Below are 21,584 nucleotides of genomic sequence, written 5' to 3' on the forward strand. Positions count from 1 at the left end.
CTCAAAACGGAAAACGTAAACAAAGCGGTCACACCGCCCACGTGCCGCCCACCCCCGGTCATGCCCCCCTCTCACATGATCCCATGCGTTCATCGCCTGGCCCCCGCCGCTCTCCTCCTGACTATCAGCGACTCTTCCTTTGGTTTCTTCTACGATTCGAAGCATCGAGATATCTTCTAGTTGAAGCACTGCTCACCTGTAAAACGTTTGACCCCAGTGGTGGCGCCTTGCATGCCCAATCTCTACCTCTCGACGTATATACGTACCAACTACTAACGCCCCCGGCCCCTCATCTACCCGCCCCAGGATGAGCATCGGCCGCAATCCATCATGAGTTCCTCCAAGCCTTCGCCGCAGGCTCAGATCTTCCCTGGAAAAGGGCTGGGTTTTATAAGCATGTTGAGTCACTACCGTTGGTTCTGGGCATGGCTAATCGGTGTCGCATAGCTCTTGGAGCCTCCCTTCACAATGTCCTAAGCCGCGTCAAGGCCCATCCCCAGATATACCCCGCTATTGATATTGCATATTCCTCGTCGGAGCCCCTTCACAAACCGGTAACCTTGCAGCTTCCATCAAGCGGCCTTCGTCTGCGGTTCGACGGACCCGACCAGCGGCTTCGTTTAATCGAAGTCCTGGATTTCTCCAAGATTACACTTGTCTATAAGAATCAGGAGGTGCTGAAAGGCGCAAAACCACAGGAGCAGTCTGTGACGCAGCAGGGTCCCAACTTTCGCCATGTCTACAATCGTCTCTTCGGGCCTTCCTATCCTGGGGAGTACATTCCTCCAGATAGCCCTCAGTCACCATATGGCACGTATGTGCTATCGTACCCTGGAGTCGCATTCTCTTTTCCGCTCCAGAACTCAGCATGGTCCGACCAGTGTGACTTTGTAGCATTGCTTTCCTCGTCCGCGGCCTTACCAGCAACATCTATGGCCATTTTCCAAGGCCCCTCTTGGCCCGAATCTCGGAACAAACTGTTTACCCAGCAGCCGCAGTTTCCGCGCTCGCCCGCTTTGGCAAGTAAGAGCAGGGAATCGATTGCGGACGAGATCGAGGAATTTCTCATCTTTGGCGCCGGCAAGATCGAAGTAGTCCGGAGATCGACACCATCTGCACAGATCACGTTGTCCGAAACCACTCCGCAGGACCTAGTTGCTGAGTTCGGGCCCCCGGATGCCATCTACCGTAAACATGACCGGAGAATAGCCATCCATCGCGCCGCTGGCCGTAGCGGTGGAGAGGACCCTCTTCATATGGGGCCATCTCCAGGTAGAGGGATAGATGTTACTGACATCGATCAATCTTCAACTAACAGTGTCACTGATGACTCAGATGACGAACTCTTCCAGCCGAACGCACTGGACCCTTCGTCGCTACCAACCGAGTGCTTTTTCAACTACTTCCATCACGGCTTCGATGCGTTCATCTCCTATCCGACCACGCCTGGCCCTGCCTTTCCGGGTTCTGATCAGAAAGATCCTACCCCACCGTCGCCTTCGTCGCAGCTGGTGGTCACCAAAATTATTTTGCATGGGAATGTGCCGGGCTCTTATCCTTTCAATCGTCACCGCCGCAGCCGCTGGAAGATGATCTTCAGCCCACCCGATGATATTGTTACTTCGGAGACTCGCTATGAAGAGGTCTCGGAGCGCCTCAGGTCAGTTTGGAAGGGGTCTTATGCGAGTGCGGCGGAAGAGCGGGCTCTGCAACGGCCCATGGTTTTGAACCGAGGGTGGGGCGACAGCCCAGAGAGCAGCGTCGAGTTCCTCGGCGGATGGGAAGAGAGCACGGGCAAAGGACAGCGAGCGGGCCATGACGCCCAAGATGGCGGGCTAGGTAACACGGAGCTTTTCGGATTCCCCGGTCTGCTGTTTGAAGTGATGAAGAATGGCGCGGTGAGCTGCTTGACTGTCTATTGACCACGATATTTCTAGGTTGGACCGGAGTTTCAGGTTTCTGCATATTTGGGCAAGGCATCAGTATCATGGACTCAATATAGCATATGTCGATAGAATCATTGTAGTAATCACAAGTCAGCGTCCAGAATTGGAGACGCTTTTCGGGTTTGCGCGGTGTATTAATTTTGTTTTGGTCGTGTTATCTAATGACAGACTTGCTACGGAGGTAATTGCTATGATTGGCTATTTGTATAAATTACTGTAATACCGATACTTGCCTTTCCCGGCGCATCGCAGTCGAGATTCTTTGAACCTCCGCTTCTCGATCCAAGTCAACCTCGCCCAATTGACCTACTGAGAAGGTGGGATATGATCCAACGGTAGTATGCCGGACCTGCCACGGACGCTCGCTCGGTCCTGGTCGTCGACGCTCAAGCTCCCCAAATCGACGTTTCCCGCACGCGTGACGCCGGCCGATCAGACAAAATACCTGCAGCGATGCACCGACGACCTTTACGCCTGGCAACAACATCAGAGACCGGCCAACCGACCATTCGTTCTACATGATGGACCACCATACGCAAACGGCGACCTTCACGTCGGTCACGCCCTCAACAAAGTCTTGAAGGATATTATCTGCCGTGTCCAGCTGGGCTTGGGAAAGAGGGTCCGATACGTACCTGGATGGGATTGCCATGGCTTGCCCATTGAGCTTAAGGCTCTCGAAGCGCAGAAGGAACTACAACAGGAAAATGGACCCGTCAGCGCGGCGTTGGTACGGAAGGCTGCACGGAAACTGGCTGAGCGGACCGTCAAGGCGCAGATGAAAGGATTCCGGAGCTTTGCGGTCATGGCCGATTGGGAAAACCATTGGAAAACACTGGACAAGGCCTTCGAGAAGAGACAGCTTGGTGTCTTTCGGGAAATGGTCGAGAGAGGATTGATCTATCGGAGATTCAAACCGGTTTACTGGTCACCGTCCACCGGCACCGCGCTGGCGGAGGCGGAGCTAGAATACAAGGAGGATCATGTTTCAACGGCTGCCTTGGTGAAATACCCTCTGGTCAGCATCCCGGAACACCTGGCACAGGACCCTTTGCTCAAGGATAAGGAAATCAGCGCTGTCATCTGGACTACTACTCCCTGGACACTCCCGGCGAACGCCGCCATCTCGATCCACCCGTCTTTGGAATACGCGATCGTCGACTCGGATACGCAGGGCTATCTTCTCATCGCGCAATCTCGACTGGAATATCTTGAGGCTATTCTGAAGGAGGACCTGTCCGTCATTGTGCCGGCTATCCCTGGCTCGGAATTGGCTGGTCACACCAGGTACCGACCTCTGTTCAAGGGACCCGATGCGGAGCCGCAACCTATCATTGCTGCGGATTTCGTCACGGCTGATTCTGGATCGGGACTTGTTCATTGCGCGCCAGGTCATGGTATGGAGGACTACGAGGCTTGTCTGGCTTTAGGAATACCCGCTTTTGCTCCTGTGGACGACCACGGCAGATTCACCGACAAGGCTATGCCCAGTGACCCGAAGACGCTCAGTGGAAAGAGCGTCTTGGGTGGTGGCAATGCCGCCGTTCTCGAATATGTCGAATCGCAAGGCCAGTTGATTACCAAGCACCGTTACGAACACAAGTACCCTTACGACTGGCGGTCGAAGCTTCCCATCATCATCCGGGCTACAGAGCAGTGGTTCGCCGATGTGGCCGACATCCGTAGCAGCGCCATGACCGCGCTGGAGGAAGTCAACTTTGTGCCGGCCACCGGGAGACAGAGACTGGAGAATTTCGTCAAGAACCGTAGTGAATGGTGTATTTCCCGCCAACGCGCCTGGGGTGTCCCTATCCCCGCGCTCTACCATCGGGGCACAGGCGATGCTTTGCTTACCAAGGACAGCGTGTCGCATATCATGAATGTGATCGAGGAGCGCGGCATTGATGCCTGGTGGACGGACGAGGCCAACGATCCGGCTTGGGTTCCCCCATCTCTGCGAGATGCATCTGGCCCTGGTTACAGACGAGGAACCGACACCATGGATGTGTGGTTTGACAGCGGCACCAGCTGGACCGAGATTGACATCCCTTACCGTGACGGTGAATCTCCTGCCGACGTCTACCTCGAGGGCACGGATCAACATCGGGGATGGTTTCAGTCTGGGCTTCTGACTTTCGTCGCCCACCAGCTTGCCTCCGGACAGACCAGTTCCCCTCGCGCGCCATTCAAGAACCTTATCACCCATGGGTTCACTCTGGATGAAGAAGGTCGCAAGATGAGCAAATCGATCGGTAATGTGATGAGCCCCCAATCGATCATGGATGGGACCCTCTTGCCGCCTCTCAAGCCGAGAAAGGGCAAGGGAAAGAAGCAAGCAGAAAACCAGGCCCCCGTCTACGATGCGCTCGGCCCGGACGCTCTCCGGATGTGGGTTGCAAGCAGTGACTACACGCGGGATGTTGTGATTGGGAAACAGGTACTTCAGACTGTCAATACCAGCCTGCACAAGTACCGTGTGACCTTTAAGCTGTTGCTGGGTGCCTTGTCGGACTTCCAGCCCCAGGATTGTCTTGCATATGATCAGCTTCAGCAAGTCGATCGCATCGCACTGAAACATCTGTCCGAGACGGTTTTGGCCTGTCAGAAGGCGTGCGAGAACTTTGAGTTCTACAAGGCTGTGAATGCGATCAACCGCTGGGCCAACCTTGAGTTTTCTGCCTTCTACATGGAGGCCATCAAGGATCGTCTCTACACCTATGCGGAGAACAGCACGAGCAGACGTGCTGCACAGACAACGTTGTTCCACATCTACCACCACCTGCAGGAGGTGCTGGCTCCGATCACTCCCATGCTGGTGGAGGAGACTTGGGAGCACACCCCCGAGGCCATCAAGGCGCACTGCGAGCATCCTCTCAGACGTATTGTTTCTGCGCCTGCCTCCGAATGGCAGGATCCGAATCTGGAGGCAGACTACCAGGATATTGTAGCCGTCAACTCGGTTGTGAAGACGATCCAGGAAAAGGCCCGGGGTCAGAAGCAGATGGGCTCTTCCCTGCAGTCGTTCGTGCACATCGTTCTTCCTGAGGGCGCTACGCCGGAAATGGTCTTCCAGCGCAACCTCTCGGAGCTCCCTGATGTATTTGTGGTCTCGTCCGTCAGCCTCGGGGCGCACGAGGAGCCAATCCCGGAAGCCATCAGCACTGCGGAGTGGAAGTACAGCGAGGAGTACGAGCTGCCGAACGGAGGGAAAGGCACGGTACATGTGTATACCCCGCAGGCGTGCAAGTGTCCGCGCTGCTGGCGGTATGTTGTGCCCGAGGCAGAGGCCACGGAAGAAGCCGTGTGTGGGCGCTGCGAGGAGGTGGTGCAAGAGCTGGATGCTTCATCCTGACTGGACCCTGCCTTGGTCGCATTGAAGCGTACACGCTAGTGCTGCATGTATATTATAATAGTAACAAGAGTCACCCGTTAGTATATGGTTAGCCAACCGATGGTACTCCGTAGTTGAAGTGTGGACTGATTAGGGATGGCGTCATTCCGCGGCAAGCGTCGGAGCTTCACTCGCGACCCAACTGCGACGCTCTCGTATCCTGCAACTCCCGCCGTCTGGACCTCTGAGCTCAGCCAGGATGCCCCCGGGTCCCAAAGGACATTGGCCGGCACCGATTCCTACAGGTTACACCATTCCCCTCAATGCTGCGGCCGTATTCGCCGTGATTGGCTCTCTTCCGCAGCCGACTCTCAATGACGACAACGTCGAGGTCAGCATGACGACGGTCGCTGGTTGCTGTGAATCCCCGACATTTTTCAGACATTCCCAGACATTGATGGCCAGCCGGCACTTCAGGCCCCTTGTTAAATACTCCAGTTGATCCCCGTCATATACCAATTTTCCCCGCAAGCTCCCTCCCCTGCGAACCGTTTCTGCACCATCGTGAGTGTCGATAAGTCTGTCGAACGTCTTCAACATGATCGAGTCTTTTGTCAAGGAGACGCAGCCTCTCCCTTGGCCGGAGCCCACGCCGACCTCGTCGGTGGCTCCAATTCCCACCGTCGTCCCCGGCAGTGATCCCATCTTCCAGATGCTCCATGACACGGGGAAACGGACCTTATGGTAGTCTCCCTCTTCAAATGTCATGGATCGAGCTAACTCGAGAGTCGAACAGGGTGGTTACCGTGCTCATGGGCCTCTCTTCCCTTGTGTTTTACATTCTCGGCGCCAGAGTGCCTCTTGTAAGTCTACCACACCATTCCCGAGACCAGGGACATCGCGGGGCAGACAGCTAACTAGATCCTTCTAGAGCAAGCGCGTGTTCCACGTCCTCGTCTCCCTCGCCAGCACGGTCTCTTTTATTGTCTACCTCGCCCTCGCCACAGGAGAAGGCATGGACTGGAAGCTGGACGTCGTCAAGGAGCACAACAAGCACGTCCCCAACACCACACAAGACTACTACCGCCAGATCCTCTGGCTTCGCTATATTCTCTGGTTCCTGACCGAGCCCTTGGGCCTCATCAGCCTGTCCTTGCTCTCCGGTCTCCCGGGTGCACACCTGCTCATTGCCATCGCGGCAGACTATGTGATGCTTGGCTCGGGCGTTCTGGGCACCTATGCCGGCCATACCTCGCGGAGATGGGTGTGGTTCACCATTAGCGCAATCGGATATCTGACGACCGTGTATCACATCAGTGTCCATGGCAGTCGCGCGGCGAGCAACAAGGATGTCCAGACCAAGCGGTTCTTTGGAACTCTCTCGGGCGTAATGTTGTTTGTCAAGATTCTGTACCCTGTGTAAGTCAACATTCTCAATACCTCAAAGAGACGAACTAACTTGAATAGGGCGCTTGCTGCCGGAGCTCTAGCGCTGAAGATCAACGTTGATGTTGAGACCATCCTCTTTGCCATTTACGATATCTTCTCCCAGGGTATCCTCGGATACTGGCTGATTTTTGCGCATGATGGCGCTCCTGGAATGTAAGTAGAGGTTTAACGGCGCTATGAAACCTGTACAGGACAGTACTAACTGGCCAATCAGCACCCTCAATGTCGACGGCTTCTGGTCCCACGGACTGGGCAACGAAGGCGCCATTCGCATTAGCGAAGAGGACGGAGCGTAAGCTATATGCCATGTCCTGACCATCAAATACTCTGAGACGTACACGGAGAACCATCAGTCCGACTTTGTCTGGTCCGGTCTGATCTGGTCTCGACATGACCCACCAATCCACCCCACAGTCTCTACCGAATCCACACCTTCCTTTCCCAACTTTCACCCCCCTACACTACACTCTCTAATCACGACATGACATGACCTGCCACTTCTAGCATCATCAACAGCCCGTATGACCCTAATTAAGCCCTGAATAACCACACACATGGGAAAAGTTCGGTGCATTTTCCTGGGAGGGTATAATAATGAAAGTTCTACTTCCTGACCGATCCTTGCATGTCTTGATTCTGCAAATCCTGTCTGTATAGTTGGTTTTGGGCGTTTGGATTCAGTAATAATCTGCTGCCGTCGACATCTGTGTATCGTGTTGCATTGTCTTGTGTTGTGCTGTTCGAAGGAGTACTATTATGATTGTTTACTCGTAGCAATAAGATCAGAATGTGACTGGCGTGCATTATCAGACTTACCTCGTAGAGTAAGTAGTAAGACCGACTGGTTCTATTCAATATCATGGAAGGAGTCATGATGTTTCACTACGTAGGACAGTGTCCTTGATTTTCCGGTCAAGTGATCAATACCTGGTATTGATAGCTAGCGATCCCTGTCGAGGAATAGTAGAGCGGGCACCTGATCTAAATCGTAATTGAAGTGAGTGGACGAGCTTTATTTCCTCTTTCGGAAGGCACTGTTGATCTGAGGTTGTTCGTTGCCAAGGCATCACGGCATGGATTATCTACCCCGGGAATATATATATTGGAGATTATTTATAGGTAATTGAGTCTTTTTCCGTCGAGATGGTATAACTGATACAATCAGGATGAACTAGTTATTGTCGACAGACATGATTCTACCTCCAGCACACCTACTAGTACTCAATATATTTACATTAGTAGTTCCCACCTATTATTATACTTCTACATCGAAGACAATGACCCAACCAACCAGAAGACACCTCAAAAAAACCATACATACCCAGCTCAAGAAAAGAAGCCACAAAGCATAAAACCGAATGGATCAAAGCAAGACAATTACAAATAAGACCAAGGATAAAGAAATAAAAAACAAAAGAAGATGTCTGCACCGGATGGGGATTGAACCCACGACCTTCGCATAACCAATACGAGTGCGACGCTCTACCACTGAGCCACCGGTGCTGACTTAGTAAGCTGGTGGCGAATTGTGTTTTTGAGGAGATTGGTATATTTGGGATTGGTGATTCATTGTTGGTAGTATTAGTTTAGTTTCCCTAGCTAAGGTAGTGGGGGAGGTATGGGATTTGTTTAAGGTAGGAAAGACATTGATGAGACCAGTGGGGTATGCATTTCGGGTATTCTGTAGTTGATGCATATTATGGGATGATTGATTAGAGGTGTTGTAGTTGAAGATCCATGGTTCAAGATGTCATGTTATGTTGATAGGAAAAGATCGTCAGGTCGTTCATCCGTGTTGTGTCGTAAATCGTTTCTCGTTATGGTATCGGAGCGAGGATTAAAATCCATGCGGCTTGGAATCACACTATTCCCCAGTGTTAGTACACAAGGATAGACTCAGTAGCAAAGAACTCACTCAGTGATTCCGGCCCGGTATACTTCTTCTCACTCACTTTCTTCCCACCCTTCAATTCAATCACCTTCAACTCAGAAAGCCAATCGACCCGTCTCGCCACGACCGCTTTCTCAGGGACCTGGCGCGGGAAAACCACCTTCACCTTCTTCATCGGCTGGCACAGCCAGAAGCCCGCATCCACGCAGTAATCCTTAAAGTTGATGCACTTGAGGCGCTTCACGTCAAACCAGTGCAGGAACGGATCCGCGTCGACCACGAAACCGAAGAGAATCAAAGTGCGAATAGACAGTTTCTGGCGCGTACGACCAATTGCCATGGCGCAGACTTTGGCCTTTTCGATGACCATTTTGTCGAGGTACTCGGCTTGGCCGAGCTTGGGGTCGAGGGCGCCACTGCCGTCGCCGCTGATGTCATTTTGCGTTAGGGGCTGCATGAGAGTATATGTGGTGAAAAGGAGTCTACTTACTAGTAGACTGGTTCAGCGTAATGAGCCGGGTCGAGCTTCCAGCCCCCCTTGATGTAGGGCCAGTCGCCGGTTCTGCTCTTGCGGATACGAGGAGGCAGCGCCATGCCTAATTCCAGCTCGTCGAGATTGTGATTGAGCCAGGCGGTCCGCCAGATGTATTTCTGATACGACTGCATCATTCCGGTGATCTTAAGGCTGCGTAGATTGCGGAACTGGCTGAGGGGAGACATTTGTTCGAGATCAAGCATCACGAGGTTCGGCTTCGGCTTTTTGTCGCTGGATTCCTCGCCATTGGCGTTCTTGTCCTTTTCATCTAGGTCCTGCGGCCAGAACACGTCGATACCCAGCAAGCGACGGTCATTGGTAAGAAGCGTCCAGGTCTCGCCGCCACGGAATTCCATAAGCGGCTCCTCTGGGGTGGCCTCGTCTGCGGGGATGAGTTGAATGGGTTCCGGCTCGGCCTCGGCTTCGGAGTCCTCTTTCAAGAGGAGGGCCATTCTGCTTAGTGCAGAGCGGATGAGCGAGCTGGAACGGCTAGAGGAGGTGCTGGAGCCACCAGCAAAGGGCCGCAAGCGATCACGCGATTGAGATCGAGGGCGTCTGGAGAGCTCGATAACACGAGCAGTGGCCAGCGGGGCACCAGTGAATGCATCGCTCATGCTGAACCGACGACGTCCGGGTCTCTCTGTGATGGGACCATTACTTTCAGTGGCGGGGGCGTGGGTATTCTGTTCATGTTCAAGATTGAACAGAAATCGTTCGTGCAGGGGTGCGTCTTCCTCTAGGGGTTGGTTAGATATTGAGTATTGGACAAACTTGGGAGTGGTAAATAGGCATGGGCGAGAGTAAACTGACCGGCTTCAGTGCTCTGATCAGCTTCAATACTGTCATGGATAGGCTGGTTATACGCTTCGGCATCTTTCCAGAACTCCTCTCCAAGCAGTGAAGCTTTCCAGTGATTCGGATATTCCTCCATCTTGAGTGCTTGTTGACGCCCGCCGGAGAAAGAGCTGGAGCAGGGACGTCCTCAGATGAACGGATTGGAGCAGCGCCGGGAGTTGCCTGAAAGCGATCAGGAGGAGGGGAAGAGACTAAGAAAGAGAAGAAAGCCATGGAGGCCAGCGGATAAACACATATCGACAAAGCCGTGGGATGATTCACTGTTGCTAAGCGGGGAGCGGTTCTGTGTGTGAGAGTAAGTCAATGTGCTTTCTTTAGTTCTCGCCAGACAAGGGTGTCTCAAAATCCGCCTTCACAGCGGGATGAACAAAGCACCCACAGAACAAAAACTTTCATGATGCTATCAGCTAGGAGAGATTTCATTGTTGGTTGTTACAAATTCTTTGTAGTACGTCCTGACCCTGACCCTGTCTGGTCCCTAGTTGTTTTAGAATGTCCTTGTGTGCTTTGCCAGCCTTTCCACCACACCCACAACTTCTCCATATAATCATCTCTTACGGAAAAGCAAAGGAACATTCTCCTTCATTGCCAGGGTTATAATCGTGGAACTCTGTGCCAAAATTCGTTCTGCATCTCGTCGGCCTTCTTCACTGTTGTCAACCAACTCGACCCGATATTCGCGGAGAAGCGCTGTAAGCGCGGCAACGAATTCGACTTGCGCGAATTTCTTCCCCAGACAGGCGCGGAACCCATCGCTGAACGGAATGAAAGCACCTCGAACCGGTTTATGAATGGTGGGGTATTCCAAACCAGGACCAGAAAGGCCTGGTAGATCGTCGTTCTGAGCCAAGAAGCTATCCTTGTTGCGGGCGTCCCATCGCTGTGGTTGAAAGAGCCTAGCGTCGCTTCCCCAGTACTCTTCAGAATAGTGAAGACTGCCCGCGTTCAGGTTGATATTGACATGAGGCTCTAAAACATAGTCCTTGCCGTTGTAGTGGATGGTACTCGGGGAGTCGCCCGTATATTTGGGCACAGAAATAACCGGTGGGTAGAGACGCATTGTCTCGAGCTGAATCTAAGTCAGAAATGCAGCTCAAATACAGAGGGAGAGAGTATCAGGTACCATCATGCATAGAGGAGTAACGAGCTTCGGGAACACGTTGTCATAGTCCCAGTCCTCGATTTGTGACGGCTCGTCCTTGGTTGCCTCCGATATATCGCCATACACCCAGTCCTGCACATCTTGGTGGAGGGCCAGAAGCACAAGAGCAAACCTCAGGGTCGTTGCTGTTGTTTCATGTCCTGCAATGGTGAATATATGCATGTTGCTAATGACCTCTCGGTCGGACAAACCCTCATCCTTGGCATTGCCGGGTTTTCTGGAGATCAGCATTCCCTCTATAAGGTTGGAGGCAGTTTCAGTGTCGCCCAATCCAGATTCGGTTGTACTGATCAACCTCTGCAGATAGTGGTCCAAGTCCCGATGAGCCGCAAAGTCTTTCTTGAAGAATGGCACCAACGCTCTCGGCACCCATTTAGGCAGTATATTATTTGCCAGGACCATGTTGACAATGTTCAAATTCATATATGCCACAACCGACCGGAAAGTAAAGTCGAATCCTGCCGGTGGCGTGGAACTGTCCTTGAAGATGTCCTCTGGGTTCTGGAGAGAGTCCAGCTGTACTGGCTTGAAGGGCATTGGTACCCCAAACCCTGCGCCAGTGAGCACGTTCAAAGTCAGTTTGTGAATATCGTCCCTGGTACTCTGAACCGTGAATCCTGGTCCTTGTGGAGAATCTACAGGAGATGCGCCCGCCCATTGTTCAATCATTTCGCGCGTCTGCTCGACAGACTCCTTCCAAACCAGGGCGTTGTTCTTCTCGTGAAAGGTAGTTGCTGTGTGTCGGCGGTGGTGTGTCCATTCTTTGTCCTCACACTAGACTGATCAGTTCAAACTGTACCTCCAACAGCTGAAAGGCTTGTGCTCACCAGGACCACGTTGGGTCCATACATGTCCAAGATACCTGCAACGGCATGAGTGCCTAAACTGATACTTCGCGAAAACTCTTTGCAACAACTTACGATAGAGAAAGGTCGGCTTAGGAAAGTCCTGGCGCGCGTTGACGATTTGACAGACCACCGACGCATCCGCGACACTGAGCGTAACATTTTTGGGACTAACAAGCATGTAGAGTTTCCCATATCTCTTTACCTGGCGATCCTTGATCGACCAGCGAAAAGCGCCCAGATTATCGTACAGGATATCGCCGATCCATTGGGGAAGCCAGTTTTCGACAATGTACGGGAGCGCTGGACCGGAAACGGCAAGGAATATGATGCTGACGCTGTACGGGGCCACAGCATAAGGAAGCTTGGAGCGCTTCGCGATACGAATGTTCTTGGCAAGCCGCCAGATATAGTCAAAGACAAGCAGGCCTACGAGGCCTAGAATGAGGGTGTATGCGATCATCGTCCTGGTGGGCTACTTCGATAGACACCTCACATTACGAGGATGCAAGTAGGAGCCAAGGGGGTGAGATTTAAATGTCCGACTGGTTGCGTCTTACTATCTTGTCGGATCATTGTTTTCCCCCTGGAAGGATGCAAGGCTATCCTGTCATGTGCGAAGCTTGACACCGGTCAGCAATGACATCCAGCCGTCGTAGTACTACCTCGTATGGTTAGAGTTTGGCCCGTGATACCGCCCGAGGCTTTCAATGGCCTCGACGAATGAATGTGATTCACGGTATATGATGAGAGGGGGACTATAACGAGATGGTGACGTTGCTTCCTCACGTGGTCCCCGTCTATTTGGTTAATATATATAGACCCCCTGGTAACGACGCAGGCCGCTATCTTAGTTGTCGCCCCGGCGGTGCCAGCAAAGATATCAGCCCCCCTTGTCCAATGGACCCCTCTCAATCGTCCCGCAGAATAAAAACAAAAAAAACAAAAACAAAAAAAAAAACATCGTCCGTGCTCTAGGATTTATATGGGTTGTGCATGCACCTTGCATTCCGGATGGTAAGCAGAAGAATTTCCCATCAACTCGTTGGGCAGCAGTAATTAATAGGAGGAAGAGGTTGCTAAACATGTAATTTATAGTTATAATTCACTTCGAGCAACATAACGACAGTAGCTCTGCTGGGACGGTGACGGCTCGAATCATAGGTGGAGGCTTGGACGGGCGAGATAAGCACCGGATAATGGATATGCGGAGTCCTATGTGGGTTGTGGAACACAATCCACGCGCATTTCTCCACTACATAATGGTTTAATAAATCGAGAAAGCCCAGGAGTGTCCTAGCCTACGTCATACGGTTCTGGGGATGTGGTATGGCCCGTGGAGAGCAATCGCTACGGTTGATCCTCCCATAGAGTGGATCTACTCATGGGCCTAGCCCGTCTTACAGAATCCAGTCCAGACGGGTGTGCCGGCAGTGCAGTGCGGGATAATGTGCCAATATCCACCTTGTGTACCGTCGATTGTCGGATGGAGACCTTCGATCGACTCCACGTGGTTTTCCTTATTCAGTGTCCGTAATCATTACATCCATGGATACCGTAAATAGCGTAGCATAGCGCGAAAGTCAGGATTTGCCGGTACTGCCGATCCTACAACCAAAGAGACTTTTGAAACCCGTAGGAAAATAGTTCGATTCAAAAACAATCATGCAAGTTTATTCCCATCACAGCAGCACTACCCTAGTACTTCTTGCCCTGGCGCAGGACATCACCGAACTCCTCCAGAGGGCTGCGGATGAGCTTAGTCTCCTTCCAGAGGTTGGGGGTGAGGAAGCCGTAGGTGTTGACGACGGCAAGGAAGGTGGCCTTGAGGGTGTTCTCGAGGGTCTTGGTGGAACCGGAAGAGCAGGTGTAGGCATCCTGGACACCGGCAAGCTGGAGCAGACGCTTGACAGCGGGGGAGGCAACGAGACCGGTACCACGGGGAGCGGGGATAAGCTATCACCGTGTTAGCAGATTGATTCGTAGAATGCGAAGCCGGAATTCGAGACGAGTCGCAACATACTCTGACGGAGACGGAACCACACTTGGCGCTCTGCTTGACGGGCAGAGAGTGAGGCTCACCAAGGTTGGTACCCCAGTAACCTCTACGGACGGGGAGAACGCTGAGCTTGGCGATGATGATGGCGGCGCGGATAGCGGTAGCGACTTCCTTGGAGGTCTTGATACCGAGACCGATGTGACCCTCGGAGTCACCGATGACAACGACGGCCTTGAAGCGGGTACGCTGACCGGCACGGGTCTGCTTCTGGACGGGTTTGATCTAGAGTTGCAACCGTCAGCACCTGCCACTTGCATATCCTCTCTCTACCGCATGTCTGCAATTCCGATCCACGTATCCATTCCACCCGCGCTTCCATTGTCCAGCACCCGCGCACACCCGTAGATCATCCTTGTCGACATGGCGGTATTCAAGTGTTGTTCGTTCCGTACCTTCATGACCTCATCCTTCAGCTTGGGGAGGAAGAAGTCCACGATCTGGTACTCCTTCACGGGCAGGGAGTGCAGGTAGATCTGCTCCATGCTGGTGATCTTGCCAGCCTTGACGAGACGGCCGAGCTTGGTGACGGGCTGCCATTCCTTCTCCTGCTCCTTGGCACCACCGCGACGGCCACGACGGCCACGGCCACGGCCACGGTCACCACCACGGTCACCGCGAGAGCCGAATCCTCCACGTCCACGGGGAGCGTCAGCCATGTTGGATATATATGGCGATTGAGAAAGTCGGGGGGGAGAGGTATCGGACGGGAGGTGTCGCTGGAGGGGTTGTCGACGTCGAGGTTGACTTTCTTCTCGCTATCCACAACTGTTTTGGCACCATGGGAAATTTCGCGGCCGGGTGCGCTAAGCGAGCCCGCAGCCCTGTGCCCTAAGCCGCCCTCCCGTTTAGGTAACGCGATCGGGACCCCATCAGGACCATCATGTGACGGGTGGGCTACCCCATTGAGCTGTGCTCTCTCCAATCGCTGGCCGTCGTGGCGCTGATTTGTCGCGGGTTTGCTTTGTTTTTACCCTGGGGGTGACGCTGTTGCTCTTATCGGCGGTCTGGGGCTTGGTTACTTGTATCACTATCATAGCTCCCAGAACAACTTCTTTCTTCCCCACTCTCAAGTTATCTGGACCAATTTCAATTCTAGTCCCCGAATTATATTGCTCTGTCGTCGATAATGTTGCGGTGGTGTGTTCATTTCCGCTGTGGTACCATGTTCCTATCCCATCGCTAATCCAGGCACAGGTACCAGACAAAGTTGGCCAAGCAGCCTATCCTGACGGCTAGTGTGACGAGCGCGGTAAGTCTCGCACTGATTCTGCTGTTTGATTTTATTAGCCTTATATTCTGGCTTCTCATATCCCATTTTATATCTTATACGATCGCCACGTGCGCTAACTTGACGTGAACCAGGTGTTGTTTGGCAGTGGAGATGTTCTAGCCCAACAGCTAGTCGATCGCAAAGGATTTGATAAGCATGACCTGGCGAGAACGGGACGCATGGCCCTTTACGGAGGAGGTGAGTGAGCTATGCTATGCCTGCCCGAGGTTGTCGGGTTTCTGGCTTATAGCACATACTCACCGCTGCAACTGCTCAAATGTTCTTCTGCATAGATCGTGGTCAAGCTAACATGTGCCAGCGATCTTCGGCCCGGCTGCCACTGCCTGGTACGGTATCCTCCAACGTCACGTCGTCCTGAAGAGTACCAAAACCACCCTTGTTGCCCGTGTCGTCGCAGATCAATGTCTTTTCACCCCGGCTCACCTTACTTGTTTCTTGTCGTCCATGGCTATAATGGAAGGCACTGATCCAATCGAAAAGTGGCGTAATGGCTTCGTTCCCAGCTACAAGGCCAACCTCACGATCTGGCCTCTCGTGCAGGGGGTCAACTTCGCCATTGTACCACTTGAGTACCGGGTGCTTGTAGTTAACTTAGTCGCCTTAGGTAAGTGTTCCTCTTACCGCCTGGATTCCTTTAATGATGCTGACACCACTAGGCTGGAACTGCTTGTTGAGCTTGATCAGCAGTGGTGAGAATTGATTGGAATGGATCTCCCGTATATCCGTATATGTGAGCATTGAGGTCAAGAATCCCTGGGTCGTAAATTCGGTCCGCGAGTTCTCGTTTTCTATGCTTCAATCTTCTCTGGGGTCGTCGACATGGCCCGATCTGATCGTTTGTTTTTTTCTAGAATTGTTAGATCCATTTTTTCGGCGCATCATGTATATACATTTTGGGGGGTTGAGTGCACATGCTTGGGTTATTTGGCGGAATGGCTTGGGGGTTGTATTGTTCCCATCAGGCTCACCAGTTACGTCGGTATTTACTCGGAATAGGGAGTCCGGAGGCAACAGTAACCAAGCCATATGAGACAGCGGACAAGTCCGTGGTCACTGATGACAGAGTAAGAGTGATGTCGAGATGTCCCAGAAATGATGCCATCCCCGGGCCGGCAGAACCCCCTCTAATGGTTGATTAGGGCTGGGGTTGGGCAGCGGCAGCCTATAAGAGGTCTGGAAAGCGGCGTGGCCCAAAAGGGTAAGGCTTCACCGTCGGTGCCATGAATTGCGGCGGCCATCTCCAAACCCATCAAATCTTCATGTTGTGAATTTCCGTCGTCTCCTCAACATCGCCTCCAACACGACACGAGCCGTGATTCTTCTGCCTGGAGCAGACGACCAAGTTTGCCTGGACCCTTTGCGCCATCCTTCGCTCCTACTTTAAGCCCCTCACCACCGGAGCTGCTCCTTCCTCCGACAACCTCTCCCTCCGACACAAAATTTGCCATCCGCTATTTTGTCTCTTCCCCTCCGACGACCGCTCACCCTTCCGTCATTACAATCCTGCCGTTGCACCCCCCACGCTGCCTTTCGCACCCGCTTGATCTCCATATTCAACAATCATAATGGCCGCTGTTGCAGAGAACGGCCACGCGCCCGTGGCTGATGAGAACGCCGCCCCCGTTGCTGCCGCCGTTGAACAGAAGGAACAGACCGAGAAGACGAATGGAGACTCCGTTACAGTATTCCACGACCCTGAGAACTTCAATGTGAAGCATCCCTTGATGCACGAATGGACTCTTTGGTTTACCAAGCCTCCCAGTGGCAAGGTATGGATGCTCGCTGAATTCTGGAGCGCTTTATCAGGCAACTGACCTTCCCCGCGCATTAGGGCGACAACTGGAATGACTTGCTTAAGGAAGTCGTGACGTTCAACTCCGTCGAAGAGTTCTGGGGTATCTACGTATGCTTTCACCTCCCCGTTCCTTTCTGGATCACTCTCCGGCTAACCGACGCTATCTCCAGAACAACATCTCGCCCACGTCCGAGTTGGGCCTCAAAGCAGACTACCACCTTTTCAAGAAGGGTGTCCGCCCTGAATGGGAAGACCCACAAAACAAGCACGGCGGCAAATGGTCATATTCTTTCAAGGACAAGCGCTCTGTGCCGATCGACGACCTGTGGTTGCACGCACAACTTGCGGCTATTGGCGAGACTCTCGAAAACGATGGAGACAACGAAGTTATGGGTGTCGTTGTGAACGTACGCAAGGGCTTTTACCGTGTTGGTCTGTGGACACGGACTGTTGGCAAGAGCATTCCCGGTGACAAGACCAACCGGACACCTGCGCAGGGCAAGGAAATCCTCGAATCCATTGGTCGGCGCTTCAAGGAAGTTCTCCGTCTCAAGGAGGCGGATGCTGTTGAGTTCTCCGGTCACACGGACAGCGCACACAGTGGCAGCACGAGAGCCAAGGCCAAGTACACCGTCTAAGGCACGAAACTCGCTATGCACGTTCCATTTACGAGGTATTCATTGCGGATTTGCTTCTTTGCTACGGAATAATGGAAAGGCTTTGTGATGATGGGTGGTAACGAAAGGGCTCGGCTTTGACTTGCTGGCATTTGCGGTCACCATGATGAGCATGTATCTTTTCCTCAGTACGTATTTCTGACGAGGTTTATACCATATTTCATCGAGTTATAGTTTTACGCCCTTAGGGGGCCGGGAAAAAAAGTGATAAATACCTGTTAAACATTTTCCGTCACCCTGTTTTTAGATTGGTGTCCTCATTACTTTCGCGCTGCCTCTTGCGGCGGCTGCAGTCATGCATCTGGGCTGTTCTTCAGCGGGCTATACTTTAACGACGCAGTCCTGTTATAAGCGGTTGACTCACGGCAACTGGAGTTTTTGTACTCTATCAAGGTTCAGCCATGGTTGAGTGTATGGTCCACCAATGCCGTGGCCTATATGGGCGAATCATGATCTGTTCCTGAAGCCCCGAGTCATCCAGGGTCTAGGCACGGTCCTGAGCCGGAGCAAATGCCAGCCCTATCGTCCGCACGTCACCAACTTGACTCAGTTGGTCTAAAAATACCTGGCTGTGACTGTTCCAGGCTCTCTAGATGCCCTCATAGATGGGTTATCCTTCGAGTCATCCAGCTGGGGGGGCTCCCTATATAAGTGCTGCCTCCTTCCCCTCCTCTCCCTTCTCTTTTTCTTTTCGAATGTATCCCTTCTTGCCTTCCTGTGTCTTGGTGTTTCTATCAACTTACAGCTTCTGGCTGTTGCTTCTGTTTAGTCTGCTTGTTGCTTGCTGCTTTATCTGCTTGTTCTGTTTATTTATTCTTATTGCTTGTTCTTGTTGCTTGCTTTGCTTGTTCTGCTTTATCTACTTGTTCTGTTTATCTATTCTTACTGCTTGTTCTTGTTGCTTGCTGCTTGCTTTGCTTATTCTTTTCTATTCTTATTACCTTCTTGTTCTTGTTTATTCTTATCACTGCTTGTTCTGCTTCTTCCTTACTTTGCTTGTTCTGCTCGTTCTGCTTGTTCTGCTTGTTCTGCTCGTTCTGCTTGTTCTGCTTGTTCTGCTTGTTCTGCTTGTTCTGCTTGTTCTGCTTGTTCTGCTTGTTCTGCTTCACCTGTTTTATCTACTTTGCCTGCTTTGCCTGCTTGTTCTGTTTATCTATTCTTATTACTTGTTATTTACTTGTTCTTATTGCTTGCGTATTCTTATTACTTGCTTGTTTTTATTTGTTCTTATTGCTTGCTTGTTTTTGTTTATTCTCATTCCTTACTTGTTCTTGTTACTTGCTTGTTTTTGTCCATTCTTATTGTTTACTTATTCTTGTTCACTCTTATTGCTTGTTCTTATTGCTTATCCTTGCTCTTGTTACTTGTTCTTGTTCTTACTATTTGTTTGTTCTGTTATTTGCTTGTTCTTGTTTATTCTTGTTTCTTATTATTTGTTACTTTTTACTTTTTATCTGATTATCTTGTCATCTTCTTATCTCATTGTTCTATTGTTGTTTCATTTTCTTGTTCTTTCTTTGTTTCATTATATCTCTTGTTTCCTTGTTTCATTATATCCCCTATTTCATGACTTCGCTGTTTTGTTGTTTCTATGCTTCTATTTCATTGTTTTCTTTCCTTGTCCTCTTTTTACCTTTTTATATTTGTTTTCTATCTTTTTGCATGTTCTGCCCCCGCCATGTATCCCCCATAATGTACACTCTGGGCCGTGGCTGGTTGGAGGAAATCGGCCCAGAGCATCATTGTATTCTACCTGTCATCTGTGAGAATCCGCCAAGGTATCTTATGGGTGATGTATGTTGTGAAAGTGGCTCAGACAACGCATTACTTATAAGCTACTTGGGTGGATTCTCACTATTCGTCTATTCCATACTGTGGAATGGATTCCCTGTCTTTCACTTATATGGTTGTCCTTTTTGTTGTTGTTGCTGCTTCTGTTTTTCCCTTTTTTTTTTTTTTTGTTCTTGCTCTTGGTTATCTTACAATGTCTTTCGCTCCCACGATGCCCTCAATGCAATGAACCACTTCTTGTACAAACGTTGGAGCAAGCTGAACATGTCGGCTTCTTCTTTCTGCTTTCAAAACGTGGAACGGCAGGTCTGGCAGGCGTGGCATGTATGAGCGGTGGAGGACAATGGACTGTCTTGGTGGAGTTGTTGTCGTCGTCGTCGTTGTTCTTGAGGAATGGTCTCACATCATCTAATTGTTGGGTTAGATAGGGAATACACGTGTTGAGACCTCCCCATACCATTTAACAGAACTTATCATAGCCATGAGCTCGACGGTAGTGAAGCCTTCTGTAAAATGTAGCATGTTGGGGAAGTGATAGAGCGCGCGGGGAGGCCTGAGGGATTATGATAGCTTCAATAGTGCATTGCATAGAGTAATGGGAAGATATGCTATCTGCTAGGATCTAGCTATAGAAAGGACATCTAATATAAAACGATGCATATGAGTTGGGTTAGATAGCGGATAGCTACTAGATTCAATGGCCCCCTTGCTCATAGCACTGTTATCATGCAGGAGGTGGCAGGTCTGCTATCGTGAGAAAGTTGCCAGTATTAGTACAGGTTATAGCTCAGGTTACCAGTTGGCTGTATCCTTGATATCTCACGTGGAGATATCATGTTACGTTGGCTGGATGCGGGTGAAGCCTCAAGGAGTCTTCTCACCGTAGTAGTAGTACTGAGCAAACGTTACCATCATATGCTGAAGACGGTGATGTGATCCTGATACTGAGAGTCCACGGAATGTATCAATGTATCTCTCTACTAGCTGCAGCTCTGACTGATGATCTGGTTCTGCCTGTAGCTAGAAATTAGAGCTAACCTATAAGGCTCTGGCTCATGTGGTGGTAGCTCTTTATGACATATAGAACTATGTGGGTGAACTAGGGGGAATACATAGGAAGAATAGCTAATGTAAGGATTAAGTATCTAGCTGGCGCCAGAGTCTGGATAGTCGGTATGCTCAACAGAAAGTATAGATGTAGAGATCAGTCAGTCTATGAGTTAGGGAAGATTATTTTACCCAGCTACAGAATGTCCATGAGACATTCGTTATCCCGGGTCGCAGAATATAGAATAAGAGTTATTAGTTCCGTATCGCCTCTTCGATGTCATTTCAAAATTAACTTTGCTAACATTAGGGATGACCAGACAGCAAAAGTGATTGACAGATAAGAGGCCCGGTTGATATTCTTAGTCTAGTTAGCAAGTCGCAGGGCTGTCTAGGTTAATGAGTATTCATGCAGTAGTGATCAGTCTCCTGCATTTTTATCAACGCAATTAGTGGTCGATCTTATAGTACACGTACACGCAGTATGTCGAGTGAAATTATAGCCTAAACATATCATTCTCTTGCTGCTACAGCAATGACCCCTTATCCTGTATTGCCTCTTTGCATATACCTTGAAGCTATCTCTAACAATAACCTCGCTCAACCGCCATCTAACTACGTGCGTCCCTTGTTCTGACACCTTTTGCGCGTGCTTACAAAGGCAAGGCTATAGAGCTTCGCTTTAACAAAGCCGTATCTGGTAATGAGAAAGAGAAAAGCAGAAGTAATATGAGAAATATGAGGGATTTTTGTGCGTGGTCATTGCCCAACCGAAAAGTATCAGATGCGTGCGTAATTAATTGCCTTATCCTACTACGTTCATTGAGCAGGCTAGTTGAAGAAAGGGCCTCTTTCGTAGCTGTCCCAAGGAGGGGATTGAACCTCACGTCTAACTTTGTATTCAGTCTGT

General features: G+C 51.0%; 8 protein-coding genes and 1 non-coding gene across 9 annotated transcripts; 5 read left to right on the forward strand and 4 right to left on the reverse strand.

Moving 5' to 3' along the window:
• Window positions 1-330: 330 nt before the first annotated feature.
• BO80DRAFT_491032 (isoleucine--tRNA ligase ISM1) lies at window positions 331-5,385 on the forward strand (the record flags this gene model as incomplete). Its single annotated transcript, XM_025723674.1, has 6 exons — window positions 331-403; window positions 448-1,898; window positions 2,041-2,066; window positions 2,286-5,163; window positions 5,194-5,247; window positions 5,281-5,385. 6 exons carry the CDS (start codon window positions 331-333, stop codon window positions 5,296-5,298), a joined length of 4,500 nt encoding a protein of 1,499 aa, XP_025578602.1. The 3' UTR covers window positions 5,299-5,385.
• A 380-nt stretch (window positions 5,386-5,765) lies between these two features.
• BO80DRAFT_231677 (opsin family protein) lies at window positions 5,766-7,176 on the forward strand. The gene is made up of 5 exons (XM_025714475.1): window positions 5,766-6,021; window positions 6,074-6,140; window positions 6,209-6,696; window positions 6,745-6,879; window positions 6,941-7,176. Exons 1-5 carry the CDS (start codon window positions 5,876-5,878, stop codon window positions 7,020-7,022), a joined length of 918 nt encoding a protein of 305 aa, XP_025578603.1. The 5' UTR covers window positions 5,766-5,875; the 3' UTR covers window positions 7,023-7,176.
• Window positions 7,177-8,151: 975 nt separating this feature from the next.
• On the reverse strand, window positions 8,152-8,229 carry BO80DRAFT_t69. Its single transcript has one exon. It is a non-coding gene; the product is annotated as a tRNA-Thr (tRNA).
• Window positions 8,230-8,503: 274 nt separating this feature from the next.
• Window positions 8,504-10,318, reverse strand: BO80DRAFT_231727 (uncharacterized protein). Its single transcript, XM_025714476.1, has 4 exons — window positions 9,963-10,318; window positions 9,108-9,888; window positions 8,642-9,045; window positions 8,504-8,590 (listed from the first exon to the last, which is right to left on the reverse strand). The coding sequence occupies exons 1-4, from the start codon at window positions 10,081-10,083 to the stop codon at window positions 8,586-8,588; spliced, it is 1,311 nt and encodes a 436-aa protein (XP_025578604.1). The 5' UTR covers window positions 10,084-10,318; the 3' UTR covers window positions 8,504-8,585.
• A 65-nt stretch (window positions 10,319-10,383) lies between these two features.
• BO80DRAFT_461926 (cytochrome P450) lies at window positions 10,384-12,532 on the reverse strand. Its single transcript, XM_025722482.1, has 4 exons — window positions 12,090-12,532; window positions 11,997-12,031; window positions 11,131-11,943; window positions 10,384-11,076 (listed from the first exon to the last, which is right to left on the reverse strand). The coding sequence occupies exons 1-4, from the start codon at window positions 12,475-12,477 to the stop codon at window positions 10,555-10,557; spliced, it is 1,758 nt and encodes a 585-aa protein (XP_025578605.1). The 5' UTR covers window positions 12,478-12,532; the 3' UTR covers window positions 10,384-10,554.
• Window positions 12,533-13,435: 903 nt separating this feature from the next.
• Window positions 13,436-14,774, reverse strand: BO80DRAFT_422126 (40S ribosomal protein uS5). The gene is made up of 3 exons (XM_025718747.1): window positions 14,466-14,774; window positions 14,038-14,295; window positions 13,436-13,970 (listed from the first exon to the last, which is right to left on the reverse strand). The coding sequence occupies exons 1-3, from the start codon at window positions 14,727-14,729 to the stop codon at window positions 13,713-13,715; spliced, it is 780 nt and encodes a 259-aa protein (XP_025578606.1). The 5' UTR covers window positions 14,730-14,774; the 3' UTR covers window positions 13,436-13,712.
• A 275-nt stretch (window positions 14,775-15,049) lies between these two features.
• Window positions 15,050-16,342, forward strand: BO80DRAFT_422127 (Mpv17/PMP22 family protein). Its single transcript, XM_025718748.1, has 5 exons — window positions 15,050-15,210; window positions 15,268-15,322; window positions 15,436-15,541; window positions 15,663-15,968; window positions 16,021-16,342. The coding sequence occupies exons 1-5, from the start codon at window positions 15,200-15,202 to the stop codon at window positions 16,062-16,064; spliced, it is 522 nt and encodes a 173-aa protein (XP_025578607.1). The 5' UTR covers window positions 15,050-15,199; the 3' UTR covers window positions 16,065-16,342.
• A 587-nt stretch (window positions 16,343-16,929) lies between these two features.
• Window positions 16,930-17,797, forward strand: BO80DRAFT_347985 (eukaryotic translation initiation factor 4E; the record flags this gene model as incomplete). The annotated part of the gene is made up of 3 exons (XM_025715439.1): window positions 16,930-17,133; window positions 17,196-17,267; window positions 17,330-17,797. 3 exons carry the CDS (start codon window positions 16,930-16,932, stop codon window positions 17,795-17,797), a joined length of 744 nt encoding a protein of 247 aa, XP_025578608.1.
• A 206-nt stretch (window positions 17,798-18,003) lies between these two features.
• BO80DRAFT_231763 (uncharacterized protein) lies at window positions 18,004-19,723 on the forward strand. Its single transcript, XM_025714478.1, has one exon. The coding sequence runs from the start codon at window positions 18,442-18,444 to the stop codon at window positions 19,600-19,602; it is 1,161 nt and encodes a 386-aa protein (XP_025578609.1). The 5' UTR covers window positions 18,004-18,441; the 3' UTR covers window positions 19,603-19,723.
• Window positions 19,724-21,584: the final 1,861 nt, after the last annotated feature.

The sequence above is a fragment of the Aspergillus ibericus genome (assembly GCF_003184845.1).
Source record: "Aspergillus ibericus CBS 121593 unplaced genomic scaffold BO80scaffold_6, whole genome shotgun sequence".
Classification (NCBI taxonomy): domain Eukaryota; kingdom Fungi; phylum Ascomycota; class Eurotiomycetes; order Eurotiales; family Aspergillaceae; genus Aspergillus; species Aspergillus ibericus.